The sequence below is a fragment of the Xylaria bambusicola genome (assembly GCF_022495145.1).
Source record: "Xylaria bambusicola strain CBS 139988 unplaced genomic scaffold F5B22scaffold_2, whole genome shotgun sequence".
Taxonomy (NCBI): Eukaryota; Fungi; Ascomycota; class Sordariomycetes; order Xylariales; family Xylariaceae; genus Xylaria; species Xylaria bambusicola.
This window is the reverse complement of record NW_025953555.1, coordinates 1,149,394-1,167,123: the sequence shown is the minus strand read 5'-3', so window position 1 is coordinate 1,167,123 and position 17,730 is coordinate 1,149,394. Positions and strand designations below refer to the sequence as shown.

The 17,730-nt window shown below is 50.0% G+C and overlaps 5 protein-coding genes across 5 annotated transcripts; 2 read left to right on the top strand and 3 right to left on the bottom strand.

Annotated features, from left to right (window-relative positions):
* Positions 1 to 6,252: 6,252 nt before the first annotated feature.
* On the bottom strand, positions 6,253 to 7,213 carry F5B22DRAFT_160355 (uncharacterized protein). Its single transcript, XM_047969236.1, has 2 exons — positions 6,919 to 7,213; positions 6,253 to 6,459 (listed from the first exon to the last, which is right to left on the bottom strand). Exons 1-2 carry the CDS (start codon positions 7,033 to 7,035, stop codon positions 6,316 to 6,318), a joined length of 261 nt encoding a protein of 86 aa, XP_047835843.1. The 5' UTR covers positions 7,036 to 7,213; the 3' UTR covers positions 6,253 to 6,315.
* An 805-nt stretch (positions 7,214 to 8,018) lies between these two features.
* On the top strand, positions 8,019 to 9,921 carry F5B22DRAFT_160222 (uncharacterized protein). Its single transcript, XM_047969235.1, has one exon. The coding sequence runs from the start codon at positions 8,316 to 8,318 to the stop codon at positions 9,702 to 9,704; it is 1,389 nt and encodes a 462-aa protein (XP_047835842.1). The 5' UTR covers positions 8,019 to 8,315; the 3' UTR covers positions 9,705 to 9,921.
* Positions 9,922 to 10,644: 723 nt separating this feature from the next.
* On the top strand, positions 10,645 to 12,712 carry F5B22DRAFT_586011 (dehydrogenase E1 component-domain-containing protein). Its single transcript, XM_047973527.1, has 3 exons — positions 10,645 to 11,324; positions 11,406 to 11,860; positions 11,920 to 12,712. Exons 1-3 carry the CDS (start codon positions 11,041 to 11,043, stop codon positions 12,429 to 12,431), a joined length of 1,251 nt encoding a protein of 416 aa, XP_047835841.1. The 5' UTR covers positions 10,645 to 11,040; the 3' UTR covers positions 12,432 to 12,712.
* A 628-nt stretch (positions 12,713 to 13,340) lies between these two features.
* On the bottom strand, positions 13,341 to 14,668 carry F5B22DRAFT_632952 (Prephenate dehydratase-domain-containing protein; the record flags this gene model as incomplete). Its single annotated transcript, XM_047976769.1, has 3 exons — positions 13,341 to 14,317; positions 14,409 to 14,469; positions 14,579 to 14,668. 3 exons carry the CDS (start codon positions 14,666 to 14,668, stop codon positions 13,341 to 13,343), a joined length of 1,128 nt encoding a protein of 375 aa, XP_047835840.1.
* A 530-nt stretch (positions 14,669 to 15,198) lies between these two features.
* Positions 15,199 to 17,384, bottom strand: F5B22DRAFT_641620 (uncharacterized protein; the record flags this gene model as incomplete). The annotated part of the gene is made up of 6 exons (XM_047978016.1): positions 15,199 to 15,251; positions 15,356 to 15,572; positions 15,773 to 16,876; positions 16,978 to 17,027; positions 17,083 to 17,167; positions 17,349 to 17,384. 6 exons carry the CDS (start codon positions 17,382 to 17,384, stop codon positions 15,199 to 15,201), a joined length of 1,545 nt encoding a protein of 514 aa, XP_047835839.1.
* Between the last annotated feature and the right edge of the window lie 346 nt (positions 17,385 to 17,730).

The following is a 17,730-nucleotide window of genomic DNA, read 5'->3' as shown; positions in this document are numbered from 1 at the left end:
TGTTTGAGCCCTTCATCTCGGAATATCTACGTACGCCATGCGCGGGAGGCTATGATGTGGGACATATATCACTTCACCCGGGAAGCGGCAACGCAATGCGTCTCATTACCACCCGGATATTATCCAGCATCGCTCTGCCTTACAACGACGGACAATATAGAGGGCTATTATGTCCAGATTCCTTAAATCACGGTTCGGTTTAGGTTAGAAACCCCCTTTACCAAGCCGTTCGCTTGTGCCCCTCGTTGATAGATGGATGAGCGTGGATATGAGAAAAACAAGTGCAGAGTTTCTCATCTTCTGAGATACCGTCTTTTCAAAGATTCCTTATATGTCTTACTAATGTAGCGTTCTAGGCTTACCCACAGGTAAAATTATGAACAGGCACACTGGGACGTGAATCTTCTTGCCTTGGTGAGATGACGCAGGGAGGCATGGTTGGCAAATACAGTTATGATTCATAAGACATGACATACTAGCATATCTACACAATATCCCTCGCACTTCTTGACAAAAGAAATAGGTAAATATGCCTACCAGACCTCTTCCTTGAAGCAGTCCTGGTGAGTAGGTAAGATATGGTCACCACATACCCCATACCGCTCACCACGTAAATCCACACGGGATCAATAAGTTAGTCGACCTACCGACACTTCTCACCCTTAAAAATGGCGCTCTATAACGCACAACCAACTCGATGTTATCACTTGGAAAGCTTGTAAAGGTAAGTGTTCATTGGGTTTTCTCCAACAAGAGCATGGAATTAACATGTGGAGCTTATGACTTGCCTGCCGAAGGTAGCGACTGCAAGAAAATATACAACAGAGCCTCCTCTCTGCACAGTGTATCATTAAAGCTTTACACACGATATACGAGAAGGGAGCCATCGGCCAGAGACTTTTGCTACAGTCTAATATATCTATATCCGATCACGTACAGAGCGACAGACGATTCCCCGGTCTTGGGAATGCTTCAGCTCGTGGTTGGGGTATCATGTTGACAATTAGACACCAGAGCAAACACAGAGAATAGCCCGATATTGATGTTACAAAAACAGATGGTATGATATATTTCTGTTCGCCAATGACGGAGCAGCAAGACACATTATAGCACAGCGTAACGTGACAATAGATCGCTAGGGTTATCCCGGCATAACTTCGATAAAATATCAATCTTCATACACAGGTTCATTTGTAGCAATGAGTACGATAGTTCTGATAAGACTCAGTTTTATACTCATGAACTGCCGTAAAGCCAGTCATCTACACTAATCAGGCGACTTGCTATGCGTGGCGGCTAATCTTGTCGCATTTTTATAACGGCCTATGGAAGAGTCAACTTGCTTAATGCGACTACCGTGGGGGGTGAGAAACCCCGGGGGAAATCGAAAACAAGAAAAAAAAAAGGATCACATCTTTGGACTGATTCGTCAGATTGCTCTCAAAGAGAGCTATCAAGACGGGTATTTGAGTATAGGTATACACTGAACTGCAACCTTCCAGTATGTATGAGTCCGCGACGAACCAATCTAGGGTTCTGGCCCCCTCCCCCAAACAACCTCTCAAAACACTAATACATATAGCACCATCTTTTGATATTTCTAAGTGCCTGGTGGAAGTAGGGTGTACCGTGAATAGATCGACGACCTGAGACCCAGAGTGGGAGCGGCTATAAGTAGGTCTTCATATGACGACGATGTATGGTTGAATTTTTCTTTCGGATGAACAGGCTGATGGTGTTCGTCTATGTGATCGCTGATAGGGATATACCTAGGGCTGTGTGCTATACCCGAGAGCGTTGCGTCTACCTCATTGTTCGACATGCTAGAACGTGTTGTTCGCTGCCACGCAGAGTGCTGTGTAGGCAAGAGTTGGGCGGAACGAGGACCAATAACACAAAGCCTAACAGCACGACAGTGACATAGAGGGGCGCTCACGAACCGCGATCAACCTTACTACTTACTGGCTAAACGGCAGTGGCTATGGGCGAGTGGTTCTCCTCCATTCATAGTTATATGTATGGAATTATGGCAAGGATGCTGTTCTCGTGGCCATCTGCTTAACTGATCCAGGAGCGAGAAAGATGTGGGACTAAGAGCGCCCACGATGCATAGACGAGACCGGAACTACCTCTAGAAGACTACCTCGACTACCTACCTACTGCGGTCGTTGGCTGATGGTCCCAGGCCTACCTATCCCAGGACGTACCTAGGTAGGAGTAAGCTTGCGGCGGTCATCGGTCTGTCTACCTACTGTAGGTAGGTGGTGAGAAATGTTTTTAGCCTGATTAAGTTCCAGTGGCTCTGACAATCATCGGAACCAGGCGACTGGTGGTTTTGGTGCCACAATGGAGCACGAACGGGCTGAGGAGGACTCGGAGGACCAGCACTGGAGCAGCCATCAGGAGTGCAAGCTTGCTGTACCAGGGTGTCTGCAGGGACCAACTCCTGGGCTAAACTGCCTAGGTGCTTAGGCCGTCCTTTTGTAAGAAACATACAACCCCTGTGGAGAATAGCGTAAATTACCTAGAATCAGGAAAGATTGGTTGTGATGTGGAAGTCCCGGTATACCATCTTCGTGAGAATTTGATGGATATTAATTACCCTTGTCTACCAGAATGGCGGCACACGGAGGCCAGTCTGAGCTGTCTTAGGAGGCTTTTCTGGGTATGCATTATTCACTCAATAAACGGCCAAACATGTTCGGTTTCAATCTCGTTGCGACTTAAGATGACGGGTCCCTCGGCCATACATCCCAACTGAAACTGGCACATGACAGGTAACAAAGAGAGCATTTTGTGATCGTTTATTCCCCAGATGTTTCTGCATGTCTTGGCGCGCTGCTGTACAGGAGGGCTCGAAATGTGTAGAAGTCGGGTAAGCCTTTCGCCCATTCCTAGAACACATGGAGAGGATGCAGTGACCGTTTCGTGTGAAGCAACGGCAGTAAGGTCCGGCTCAGGAGCGGTAGAACAAGCTGGTAGCTGTCTTGTGTCTGGCTAAGCTTCAGGATAGCTATACAGAACGTCAAGCCTGGTCTTCTTGCTAGTGCATCGCTAGAAGGGGACTATCTACTCTTACGATAACGAGACGATTTCGCGAAAATTGTCGGAGTGTACAAATGGCGACTTGAGTGCTTCCAGATATCCTGTTCGTGATGCTTGATCGGTAGCTCAAAGGGTGGTTTTGGGATGCCTTCCTGTCGTGATTTCGCACTAATGGCCTCATCCAGAACCGAATAGTGCCAATAGCGCCCACGAACCTGGTTTGAGTTGGCTCGTATCGAGCCACCCGCAGTGTTAGTTCTCGGGTAAGGGACGCAGAGACTGTCGTTCGCCTTGTCTGACCTTATGGATTGCGATCTAAATATCAGATGAGTGGGCCTTCAGTGGAATATAATCTGACAGAAAAGCGATGCATGGGGGCGAAGACCAAATTGATGCACTTTCTCCGGGGTGCTGGATCCAACCCGGAATTTGGGGTTACATTGCTTCAATGCCTTTCACCTGGATGTTTGTTACCGAGATCACTACCTAGCCTTAATACCTGGCCCGGCCGGTCCTTGACCGACTCGGCCAGATTTACGTATACATATATACCATGTGTAGTGCAGTGTAGTATTATACTTATGAGTATCGAAACCAAGTCGCCATGGGGGGATTTGAGATTTCGGTTGCATGTCCTTGCAACATGATTTATAGATCAAACTTATCGAGTAGCTATCGAAGCAAAGCAAGACGACGGTATGGCAATTAACATCCCACGTCAGGAATCACTCAGTAGGGCTGCAAGCATCCGGTTTGCTATAGCTGGAAGTGTAATTTACTAAGCACCATGCAGATGGTTCACAGCATAGAATTTCACGTGCTTTGGGTCCTAAATCTCGTCACTTCACAGCCTCGACTTGATAGTCCCATAGGCAGTCAAGGACTGAGAAGAGCGAGACGCCCGTCATATCTGAGTGGTTATACCCCACAGAAAATGTAACGGCGGCAGGCTTGTTAGCGAATGCAACTATCGGCGAACAGTGTACCACAATATTGAAATGGCAGGGTTGTGGGAGATTCTATGCCTGTGAAGTGAGAGTGTGAGTCAAGCTTCGGTTTCCTTCTATTGTGCGTAAGCCTAGGACGTACGATTTTGACATACGATACTGGCAGCACCTTAACACAGGAACCTTCGGCTCGTGAGAGCGTCTTAGTACCACGTAGTTGTTTCTGTTGGTCATCAACGGCTGGCGGCTGCACTGTTGGGCGGTCTGTCAAGCATCTTAATGACTGGGTAGCCGTAAACACTGACTCTGTGACATGGAGTGTGCTCATTTGGCGCCCATCCCGCAAGCAATCGATTGAACGCAGACTCAGAGCCATGTGAGCTTGAGAAGCCTCGTTGCCTGGTCTCGAGGGTTGGCAGATGGCGATGAGCGAGGTTTCAGACCAAGATGCGTGCCATACACCCCGTGCAGGTTCTCGGCGATATGAGGTTGTGCCATGCCATTCCACATAAGACTATGCAGGAAGGCGATTTTGATAGAGCACAACGCCACCGGAGCATTCGTTCACACCTTCTCAATATGCCCATTTAACCTGCTTAATGCACGCACCCTAGCCGGACAGTGACCGTGTCACATAAAACTGCAATACTGTAAGTGGCTGAAATCATGACGACAGCAGCCATTGTTGGCGATCGATATACACCTCTCCCATGTGCTCGTGGTTGCTATTAGCTGGGTGCCACACATCGAGCGCCAGTGAGCATGGTAATTTGTGGCGGGCAACAAGATCCCGATGCGGTTGAGCAGAGACGGCACGGATATTTCAGTCTGAGGCAATGAAGCCGATGGCGGGAAGGACATGGCAAAATCCAACGGTTTTGGGATGCATTATTCCGCATGGAAACTAGGTAACGTCTTGCCTGCTTGCCGGCCACCCTACACCCTGCATCATCCAATGATGCTCCTGTAGCGCTGGAACTGCCTAGGCGCCCACTGTGTAGGTAGGCAATAACAGGATTCCCGGGCTCCAGGGCACGGGGACAAGGGCGACGAGAGGCGCGAGGTTCAGGCAGGGCAAGGCGAGACAGGGATTTCCGGACGGAGGGATTTGGTGGATGGATGGCGGAGAGGAGGGGAAAATGCCGTAGCGTACGTAGTACCTAGACCAAGAGAATGGACAGAGACCGTTATCACCCACCTACCGAATCTAGTGTACTCACATACGTGTAGTACACCGTACCTAGTCCTGACTCTCAGATGAACACTTATCTTAGGTATCGTCAACTAGGCATGTCCCATGTCCAGACGTAGCTAGGAGTACGCCACACAAGCAGCTTATTCTGCCTCTATAGACCTACCGTACCTGGTCACATACCTACAGCTACCTACCGATGGCGTGCCTACCCAGACACAAGAATGACATTGTAAGTGAAGTTTGGGAAGGGGGCAGGAAAGGGGAGAGAGGCGGAATGAGATGCGATGGGATGCAATGAACAACGGGAGGGGGTGTAGGTATACAACCCGACCATCCGTCCCATCCTTCCCCATCCTATCCCATCTCATCATCCTTACGAAGTAGGAGGTGCTACACTGCACGAGGCCCGACTACTCGGTTTTCACTGGAATCTGTGGTTAAATTCCTGGCCTGCCTGAATCGAGCCAATCGTGTAGGCAATCCCGTGTAGCCATGCACCTTTGCAAGATACCGATCCAGCGCTAGACCCCTCAAGTCGGCTATAACCGTTGGTTGCCACGCCCTACTTCGTATGTATGCCACCAGATGGGAGCGAGGCACGAATTACCGTACCAGGCATCTCATGTTATCTAGGTAGGTAATTGTAATTGTAATTGTAATTGCTCCCTGTCGTTCCTAACCACCGAATCGTATAGCGGCTGTTGGTAGTTAACTGCCAGCCAGAATACTGATCTCGGCTGATAAACTCTCAGGTCACTCATGTACGCATATGCGTACGGGCCACGATTGGCGTTCGATGGATGGGTGTTCGATTGGAGATGCGGCTTGGACGGGATTGGTGGTCCAGCCTGGTACAATACCTATCGGATACATCCACATATATGTACCCCAGCCTTGATTACACACGCGCGCACAAACGCACACAAACGCACACACGCATCTACCTACCTACCTATCTCCCTACTTATACACATACTCGGAAGATACCATGATGATGGGTAACTGCGAACGGCACACTAACCGCTAAGCCCACCAGGCCAATCAAGACCAATGATGGCCGATGAAGTGGCGCGGGCCAGGTCGAACCTACGTAATGCCTACTGTACACCAGGCTTCACACCGAGTGTCTCACATCTTTGTTTTTATTTGTATGTGTCTATCGACAATATCGCCGCCATCACAGCAGAGCTGTCGGTGTCCAATGACGGAGCTGGAAAAAAGCAACTGCCTCGTACTTGGATATCTACCTATCTGTACGGTAGTGTAGGTAATGTAGGTTCATCCCGTTGCCTACGCAGACACCACCAAGAGGCAGAGCGAGAGAGCAAGAGAGCAAGAGAGCGGGATGAGCGAGATGAGATAGATACCTGAGTACCTGGACTGAGACATGTATCCGGCGGCCCGCATGCTGCTTGAAGGCATGTTCCGATGGCTTTAGCGCCAGGGTTGAAGCCACCCCATGCTTCTGCCCATGCTCTCAAAAGAGAACTGCTGAATCTTGTCTCCCCTCTCCCCTCTCGTCTCCTCTCCTCTGCCCACCACTAGCCTGCGCGAACTGGTTGGCTCGCTCTGGGCTGTCATCTTCTGGGAGGTACCGGCAATGAGTAGTATTTACAGCATATGCATGTCTCATACCTGTGTTTTCGCCATATGACACTCATGATTGGAGGAGCCCTCCAGACGATACCATGTATCTTAGGTAATAGGCAAACGTACTGACTAAGTATGTATATCTTGTATACCTTGTGTGTACCTATAACCTAGATACCTATACGTGTAACAGCCAAGGAGCCCGCGGACAAGGAGGACCAAGAGGTGCGGAACGGCCCTCGTGCTGCTTATAACCATACATGTAAGCACTCGTCGGCGGCCTTGCTGTGTAGCTAAGTTCTCGACTTCCAGGTTCAGTTTCGTTTATATCATGGCTATAACATGGATACCTGCAGCAAGGTATCCTACCTACATACACTACCTACATAGGTAGTATACGGGTATGTACCAACTCCCACACAGATACGTCGTACGTATGGAGAGAAGAACAGTACTATGGAGACACAGCATAGTCATATAGCTACACCAGCCACGGCCACGGGTAGGCGTCCAACTTGGTACTACAGACGACATATGACAGATTATCGTCCAGGTAGGTAGGTATATGAGTGTGAAGGTAGTGAGGTACTACTCTCCCTACTGTATGTAGCAGTATGCCTGAGGTCTCGATCTTTCCTATGCCCACGCCCCCCGGCTTGTCGCCAATACCTGCGCCCACACGGCATCTGGATCGGTGTATCAAACAGACATGTAGGTATATCCTTCTACACTCGCCGAGCTGTTGTCTTCCTACCCAGACTGCCACCTACAACCCGCGGCTCCAAGGACTGTGCTATACTAGTAGCTGCCAGTTTCATTCCCTCGGAAATCGTCCGACAACCTTGACGCGCGAGCGGGATGGAATGACGGCACCAGGCCTGCCAGGTCGTCTCAATCCTTTCTTCCAATGGTTGGTCTCCTCAGACTCGGCTCTACTCCATTGAGTCCATTCATCCCTACCTGGGTATACTAGATAGTTATGATATGTAGGCGTTTACACCCAGCTTGGATCAGAGCCTTTGGCGTTCAACCTTTCCCCGTTCCTCCATCTGCGTAGCTCGACGGTTGTCAATGATTGACACTTTCGTTATTGCGCCTTTCGTCACACCGGATACAATAGTCGCCAGACCGCTCTGGTACTGCCGCCGCTGGCGCTGTCCTGAGCAGCGATTGATTCCCCAAGTCTGCTGCCATAGGCGTCTAGTGTCAGCCGCATTTTGGCAATTCCTGCTGCTGTTTCATGCATCCTGCCAAATCGTCATTTGCACCTGGTGACCACGGGTCTGTGTCGGCAGTAACATTATTTGATCTGCTCTCCATCTGCCTTGGTGCCCTCGGCTTCTCGACGCCGCGAAACAGACCATTTAATTATCAGGAACGCCCATATAGAACAGATCTATCCTCACAACTGCTTATTCCGTTGCTACCAATTCGGTGCTTTGGTTGGCTGACTTTTGTCCTTTATTCATACTCGTGGTCCATTTTCCGTATTGCTTGTTGGTGGTGAGCTACGTTCACGCGCCAGCTCTCGTTATACCATGGTGGACGCCATGACAAGACCTTTCGATTCGTGGGGCAATAATTTCTATGCTCCACGACATACCTCATACTACTCCCAAGATCAGAACCCGCCAACGTTACGCCTACCACCTCCATCAAGCCTGATCGGTGATGCCCACCGCAGCCAGACCGCTTCGACTGGACGGGAACGTGCATTTCATGACCAGCCCTTTTACCGGGACGTATATGCGCCTGTGGCTTCAATGTCAGGTCGCAGGCCTGCGCAAGTCCCGATCCTGGGCCCCGAGGGTTATGCCTCCACATTCAGCTCATCCAGTAGAGGGCCAGTCGATACGAGAACTCGGCTTTCACCCGCCCAGTCCTCGACAGCTAGCGATCGTTCCGAGGACCCGTCAGACTACCATCGCCCCCCTCAATTTACTCAAGAAAATAGGTCCTCACCAACATCTCGTCTGTCAAGCCGTTGTCCAACAGCCCATGAGTCTCCACTTCGACAACTATCCTGTGCAGAAACACAATCGATGAGGCCTTCTCACGACACTCATCCCCCAAATGCTCGCCCGGGCAACTCATCCCAGGCGAGTAGTCCCGCTCACCAGACATGGTCCCCTTTTCCAGAGCCGCGTGCTCCTGAGCAGCGGATGAAGATAGCCGGTTTATTGAGCAATGATCAGAATTCTGCTACATCTGACTCATCCAAGGCTGCCCAGAAAGCACCACAAAGAATACCTACGTCTGCTGCTGTGACTTCTACGTATCGTATCAACATTCGCCAACAGCCTATTGCCGCAAGATCGTGTGGTTATGGTGAAAGAGACCGTCGAGTCATTGATCCGCCGCCTATCATTCAAATGAGTATGGTGGACCCCACGGCCTCTCCGGAGGAGATCAAGAACCGACTTACGCATAGTTATTCGATCATGCATTGTACTATCTGGAACGAAGCAGGGGACCAGGATCTGTCGTCCATGCCTGAAGACTACCGTACGCAGCGGAGATTGATGGGAACCGTGGTATCGTCGCCCTTCGCTGGCAACGACGAGAATGACGAGTTTGGGTGCTTCTTCTGTTTTCCCGATCTATCATGCCGAACACCGGGCTCATTTCGCCTACAGTTCAGCTTTATGGTATTGGACCCGTTCTCATCTCCAGGCCACAGGACCCCAGTGGCGGCCATTGTGATGAGCGACGTTTTCACGGTTTACAACGCCAAGGACTTTCCGGGCATGAAGGCAAGCACTGCGCTCACGAAACGGCTCAAGGAGCAAGGGTGTTTGATATCTATCAAGAAGGGGAACGATAGGACTCGCGTGCGCGAGGGAAGTGAAAGTGGTGAGGACGACTATGAAGAAGACGCTCAAGGGGGCAGCTCCCAGAAACGGTCAAAACGCCCGAGGAAGTCATGATTCTGGTCTAAATCACACAGCACCATCACATCGTTCTTTTCATGAGTTGCAGCGTCTCCTTGTCTTTTTTGTTTTTGAAGTACAGCGGCAGGACCAGCAGAGCTAGAGCTTTGGGGGAGGGGGAGGGATGGGATCTTCTTTCGAAAGTATGGGTTGGCTTTCCAGGTTACAGGCACAAGAAAATTGGCTACGGTGGGATCAAATGCCCCGCCGCAATATCGGCACTGCTAGAGAACGGCGCACACTGTGAGATCTTTTTTGCCTTATCCACCTTTGAATTTGGGCAGTCCGTGAATGAGCGGGTTATGCGGATCACAGCGATACGGAAGGGTACCGAGGGCGCGTTTGGTTAGGGGTTGATATACTTTTCCTGTGGCCTTGGTTTTAGAGGCTGCTTCGACTAGGATTGCTTACGGAAAAAATACCCCCATATATGTTTATCTATGTTTACCGATTCCTGTTATGCCTACAGTTACGACACCGGTCATTTACGAATAAAGGTGTGTTACAATTCTGTTGCCGTTTCGTGTCTAGGTCTTCACCTGAGTTGTATGCAGTGGGTTGCTTGTCAAGTACACAAACAATAAATGGTAAGTAGGTATGGAGGACATTGTCGTTATGATTTTATAGCTTCTTGACGACCATGTCACTGTATGATGCTTATCGTTGTGTATATATTTTTGAAAGACGCTCCATTCCACTGGTCCTGTTTAAGTCCGTGGAAGACTGAGAGTTCCGTCTGTAGCTGTGGAATCACTTGTAATCTACCTGGGTAGTCTATCTAAGCCTCAACAATGTGCCCCCGCCGATAGACATTAGATACTTACCTAGTAGATACCTATCTATTGAAAATAACATCTAGCAGGTGGAAGCGGCTTGTTGAGTTTGTTCTTTTGCAAGTAGGTTGCATATAAAAGTAGGTGCCTAGGTAGGTAGTAGAAGGGCCCTACAGTAGCTGCTTATCGGTGTAGATAGGTATACCTAGGGCGAGGTAGGAGGCACTGAGTTAGTTACAATAGGCAGTAGTCGCAGTAGGTAGATAGGTAGCCAGTATCGGGCGTCGGGGCTCCGCTGGTCGGTCGGACCATCCCCAAAAAGGGAGGCCTAGATTACAGGGCCTCGTTGCTAAGTACCAGACTCGCCAGATTGGAGGGTCCAGCGCAGACAGATTTCGGAGGTCAGAATTGTTGAGCGACTTCTCGTCCGGAGCTCCATAATTTTTTCACCCGTCTTCCTTCGCCCTCGCAGGCTTAACTTGTTAACCCTCCTGCCTCCCGCGCCTCCCGTTATTCTCTTCGGGGTTCTCTTCGTTTTCATAATTATTCATACTGTCACAATGTTCTCCCGAGCGCTGCGAGTTCCTCGAACTGCCGCCCCCCTGGCGCGCACACGAGCCACCGTCGCCAGACCGTCTACTGTTGCTGCTCTCCGATCCGTGACCACCAATGCCGCTTCATCACACGCCGATAAGGGCGCCGTTCCTGATACCGATGACCAGCCTTTCCAGGTCACCCTCAGTGATGAGAGCTTCGAGACCTATGAGCTTGACCCCCCTCCATACACCCTGGATGTCACCAAGAAGGAGCTGAAGGAGATGTACTACAACATGGTGACGACAAGGTAAGATACCATATGCGCCGCGCACACAAGCAACCATGCGCTGTATTCCGATGTCCAATTGGCTGATTGTTGGAATCTTAGGCAAATGGAGATGGCCGCCGATCGCTTGTACAAAGAGAAGAAGATCCGCGGTTTCTGCCACTTGTCAACAGGGCAGGAAGCTGTCGCCGTTGGTATTGAACACGCCCTGACAAAAGAAGACGACATTATCACTGCCTACCGATGCCACGGCTTCGCTCTGATGCGTGGTGCCTCTGTACGGTCTATCATTGGAGAGCTGCTCGGCCGACGTGAGGGTATCGCTTACGGAAAGGGCGGTTCTATGCACATGTTCGCCAAAGGTTTCTACGGTGGCAATGGTATCGTCGGTGCTCAGGTTCCCGTTGGTGCTGGTCTAGCTTTTGCCCACAAGTACATGGGTCGCAAGAACGCATCCGTTATCCTATACGGTGATGGTGCCAGCAACCAGGGTCAAGTTTTCGAGGCTTTCAACATGGCCAAGCTTTGGGGTCTGCCTGCACTCTTCGGTTGTGAGAGTACGTAGAATCGCTGTTATAATTTTTCATTATCAAAGACTAATTAATTATCCGTCTAGACAACAAGTACGGTATGGGTACTGCTGCAGCCCGATCATCGGCGCTCACCGACTACTACAAGCGTGGCCAGTACATTCCTGGTCTGAAGGTCAACGGCATGGACGTTCTAGCCGTCAAGGCTGCCGTCAAGTACGGTAAGGAATGGACCCTCGCTGAAAGCAGTCCCCTGGTTCTCGAATATGTTACCTACCGATATGGTGGTCACTCCATGTCCGACCCTGGCACCACATACCGAACCCGTGAGGAGATCCAGCGCATGCGATCTACCAACGACCCCATTGCTGGCCTTAAGCAGAAGATTCTGGACTGGGGCGTTTGTAACGAAGAGGAGCTCAAGAGTATCGACAAGGAGGCTCGCAAGCACGTTAACGATGAGGTGGCTGCTGCAGAGGCTATGGCGGTTCCTGAGAACAAGCCCGAAATTCTATTCGAGGATGTGTACGTCAGAGGTAGTGAACCACAATTCCTACGCGGCCGCACACCGGATGAGAACTTCTACTTCTCTTCCTAATTAGACAACACTAGCGATTATCAATCGGAAGCTCAGCCCGGGATCAAAGCAATTGGGTTAGGCATTCTGTATCATTGTAGTATAATTTAGAATGGCGGGTTGGAAGGTCAGGAGTAGGATGGAGTAATCAGAAGTGTTGAAAATCCGCACTCATGTCTTCTACTTGTCCATAGTCATTCCCGTCTACCCCTTGCACAATGTCTCACTGTCTATATAGAGTTGACAAGAGTGAGAAGATATCAATGAACTTCGTCGTGCTTGAACTATTTAATTATTATTTAAGTACGTTATTATTGATTTTGAACATGAAATACGAGCGAGTGCGCAATGAACTCGGAGAGGCTAGCTGCTGAAAAAAAGGGTGCGTGGTAGGGGCAAGCCCCGTGTCTAGGTATGATTCTACTACTCACTGTCTGTTTGTCTAACTGTGATGAACGACAACGAGAACAGCAGATAGTGGCTAGAATCGTTTGCGTTTTTAAGTCATATGGATGAATCCATAATTTGAGGGCTGGTTAAGGAGGTAGGGTTTTCAGCTCATCTGATTGCTGCTAGTTCTTGGGGCCCAACAAGTTCTATTCCCTCTCCTAATATGGATATGAAATGTGTCCCTTTCCCCCCCTTCCACCTGATCTTAATTGCAGCAACATTTCGTATCCCGGCATAGATATCTTATCTTTTAGGCTCTACTTTCGGCATGTGTTTATCTTTTTGAGGTGACTAAAACATGGGACATGTTCGACGTAGGAACTCGATTTTGAACCTTTGCTTCCTTTTTTTCCTTTCATTTTGGATACTTTCTGTTTGGTACCCTGTCGTGGAGATCCTCCCTGCCTTAGACTCCATGATCGTAGATAGCGAGCCCTCTCATTCCTTAACTCTTATTCTCTTCACACGTCTCGCTTTGCTTTACTTAGCCATATTCTCCCAACTACCCAGCCACCGCGACGTTCTCGCAACAGCTGCAACATCTTCCAACACGCGCGCGACGCGGGCCCTCGGGTCCCGGAAGCGGTGGCCCTCGAATTCGACAAAAAATATGTACTCGAAGGCCGCGGCGCCCGCGAGGCTAGGACGGCTGTTAATACTCGTCAAGTTCAGACCGCCTCGTCGGAAACACGAGAGCACATCTGCGAGGGCTCCCGGGCTGCGATGCGGCACGGTAAAGGAGAGGAGGGATTTAGTACGAGATAATAGTTCAGCATCATCTTCTTCTTCATTATCCCTTTGCGTATTTAGGGCGGTGGGCGACGCGTTTCTCGATGCAGTGGGTGCAAAAACCCCGGCACCCCCATCGACTCCTTTCCGAAGCACGAAGAACCGCGTCGTGTTGTCGTCGCGGTCCTCGATGTTCTGCGCCAGAACGTCGAGACCTAGTTGTTCTGCGGCGACGGCAGAGCTGATAGCTGCGCTCTCGCCCGTCGAGTCTGCGAGCGCGAGCTCGGCTGCGCGGCTCGTGCTGCTCACGTCGACAGTCTCAATGCCGCGGAGCCAGGACCCCATGAATTCTGTGCACTGCCCGAAGGCCTGCGGATGGCTATACACGCGGCGCACATGCGAAATAGGGTGTAAGGGTTGAGACCGTTTTGTCTTGTCTCGCTGCCCACCATCACCTGCTTCTTCGTCCACCCCCGACTCTTGGGCGTGAGCATCAACGGACGTGGGGGTGGAAGAAGGGTGGTGTGGAGCTGGTGGCTGCGGCGCAATGTAGCCAACCAGGTAGTGGTGTACATCTAGATATATTTCTCGGCAGACATTCAAGTCTCCGTACAAATTTGACCTATCCGCGAAATTGTCCAGCGTGAACACCACAGACCCATTGGTCGAGTTTTCAAAGGGAACCACCCCGTAGGTTGCACCGCCTGATTGCGTTGTGTCGAAGATATCTTTCAACATATGTTAATCAGGTTTCAATCGCGCAAGAAATATGGTACCATCGAGCAGGGAGGCGTGAGAACACTCTTATCGCCTACGTACCCTTGATAGTTGTCACAGGCATCAAGTTGAATTGGTCCGCCGGAAAAACCTGCATCGTAGCCTATGCAGATGGCACATAAAGATTAGTCCCAAAAGCTGCCTGGAGGAGGCGTAAGAGCTGCACCCCGGAAGACATCGGCTGCTTTGCCATACCAAAGCGACCTTCATACCTGATGTGTATATGACGATGTCGGCCCTAGGAAGCAAACCACAGGTTTGGGGCTCGCACCTCCAAGAGCAGCCTGATCATCTGTCTCCATGATGGGGATGGATGTTTTCGGGGCAATAAGGTCGACAAATGGAAGAGGATAGTCTCCCGGCACGAGATGAATTAGGATCTGGTTGTAAGGTAATTCAACTAACTGGTCAGCTCGCTCGCGCATACGGAAATTTCACAGCGATGTTCGGCGCTGCCCTCGGAGCTGAGACGGATCCACCCACGTGGGGTAATTCGGGCTCTCATTTCTAGCTCTCATTTCTTAACTGCCTCAAAATACATGTATAAAAACAACAATTGCTCTACAGGTGGTCTATTCAAGTTGTCTTTTTTCTCAACCAATCACTTATGCAGGAGCTTCGGGGCTCCTATTATAAAGAGCGACCAAATCTGTTATATTGCAAGCTGACCTTAATGAGTGGTATAAGTGATGTCATGGGACATCACGGTATTACTGTTAACACAATCTTGACCAGAAGCGCCAGACGACACCAGACATCAGCCCAATAAAGAAAACTACGAGTTCAAAAGCACTGTAAGACTAAATTGTGCCCAGGCTGACGTGAGTGTAGTTTAGTTTAGTTCGGCACCGTCATCTGAATAGTCCTTGAACGCATTGGTAGCATCTGCACGACTAATTAGTTACTAGTTTGATGTGCGTGACGTAGCATAGACCAACCTCCATTCCGTTCTGGTAAAACTCAAGCCGTCATCATGGATCGAAGCGGACTGGGCGTCGCCACTTGCCGAGCGGTGTGCTCTGAGTTCGCTGGTCCCGTCTTCTGAAGTCGTCGGCGGGCATATGATGCGCTCGCTGCTTTTGGCGCCGGGATTGCGTCTTGTTCGACGGGTTCTAGCTGCAACGGACGCTTCGCCTCCTCTGCAGGTGTCTGCTTAAATATGACTGCTTGAGAACGTCCCTCGTCACCGACAAGGGACTCGTCAAACTGTTATTATGTCAGCCAAATTATTATTCAACAGAATTTGTGCATGGAAATGGAAAGCTTAGGGGTGGAAATAACCGGCCCTATCGGGTCAGGTCGACGGTGAATAGAACAGTCTCAATCTCAAGATACCCATAGAAAGACTCTAAATTAGAGTATGAACTGACCTGTCAATCGTCGTAGTAGTCATCATCGTCATCTACTTCGGCTAACTGCTCGAAGTTTACTTTGTAGCGGAGGATCCCGCCAATACCGCCGAATCCTTTCACGAACTGGTTGCCTTCGGTTGACCTGTCTGACACGAATTCAAGATTCGTACCGAAATCCTTGTAGCGTTCAGCAATCCACTCTAGGAAGGACTCTTGCGAGACAACATCCATTTCTTGGCTGGTCTCCTTGTCCATGAACACAGAGCGGTCACCAGATTCCTGCTGTTTCGTGAGGTGAAGGACAATTTCGGAACCACCGCTGTCCTTCAGCACCCATCGTGTGAATTCGAGGTTTTCGAACACAATGAGTGTTTCAACAGCACCTAATTCGAGAGCCTTGAGCGTGTCCTCGATACCATAGCAAACTTTGCCCGTGTCTTGGCTGATTTCTTCGAAGTATTTGCCGATGAGCTTCTTCTCCTGGATAAACTTGACATTGCCAAGGGTCTCAGAGGACAGTTCTATAGCCTGGTTGAAGCCGTTTTCCCCACCGTAAGATACGTCTACAACCTTAATAACCTTGGACTGTAATCGGTTGTCGAACATGTCTGAGCCGTTTAGGTCGTTCTTGAAGTCAGCAGATCCCGCTAGAATTAGACCAGCCACATTGGGTTTATCAGCAGTGATAAAGTTCTGAACTGCTAGCTCAGCCACTTTGCGGACATAGTTGTGTCGCTTCTCCTCTCGCAGACGAGCGAAACGAAGAGCAGACTGTCCACCACGGCCGTGCTTTTTCGGGAGATCCACAGAGAATTTGTGGACGACGTCGCGAGTGTTGCCACTCAGCGTACCGAACAGAGCGCCGTTACCATCCATGACGATGAAGCCAAATTTCTGATCAGATTCAAGCAGTTCAGCTAGCGCCTCGGTATGAAATTTGTTGTCGCAGAGGTACAAGGAGGTGTTGATCGGCTTGAAAGGCTCGAAGTCAATGTTGACTTTACGCTCTTTACCTTCCGAGGTCAAAATTTCACCACAGTAGACAACAAGGCCATTAGGAGGCACCTTGTTGTACAGCTTGAGTCGCTGCTGAGTCGAAGTGATGGCGGACAAGACGGACTGTCGGTTGACACGGGATTTGATATTGGAGGCAGTACCCTAGAGTGGGGATCTGTTAGCCACGAAGGCAACCGACTGCGTAGAGGGAGCGACGAGAACATCAATGACATGATGCAATACAGGTTGGAGTGGTCGCATACATATTCTTCAGCCAACATCTTGGAGATTCGTGAAATCTGATCCTTGGGTGCTAAGGACATTAAATCAGCACTGGTGATGAGGCGGGGGAGGGGTAAAGTGCATACGAATAATTAGCGAAATCATGCTGGTTCCATTTCCACGCGCCGCCTCGAGGCGTTTGATCAGCTTCTTAACCTTCCATATCTCGATCTGTTGGCACCAACCAGTGTTAGCCTTACTAGATCAATAACACCGGGGCAGAAGACGGTAGTGAGGGCGTGGAAAGTGTGAGTGGCATCGCTCGAGCTGGGCTACATTATATCACATCGCATGGGTTGCTGTAGCGTGCGTGAGGGAATTCTCTGGGCAGCTAGGGAAGATATGCTCTTACGTTTTTCTCGGCCTCAGTCGCAGCAGCGTCACTCATCTTGGTCTTGTCTTTCGGAAATGAGTGAGCAGTATGGGAGTTGTCGAATCCAAGGGGTGTTTTGAGAACGAGGCGGTATGAAAGGTGGGTTGTGCGTGGGAAAACCTTGCGCGGGCTGGGAGAGCAGGAAAAATGGGCTACCTACAGGTATGTCCCTCCTGTAAATCTAACGTGCACTACAGCGGGTACCTGTAGGTACCAGTATCACTGCCTACGCCGTTGGATAGGTACATAGGTTATTGTGGCTCGGCCCAGAATGGCGGATTTCTGACTTCCAGCTGTTTAGGTAGGTTTAGTGGCTTAGGCAGAGTTTAGGTTAAGGGATAACTAACTACCTAGGTAGGTA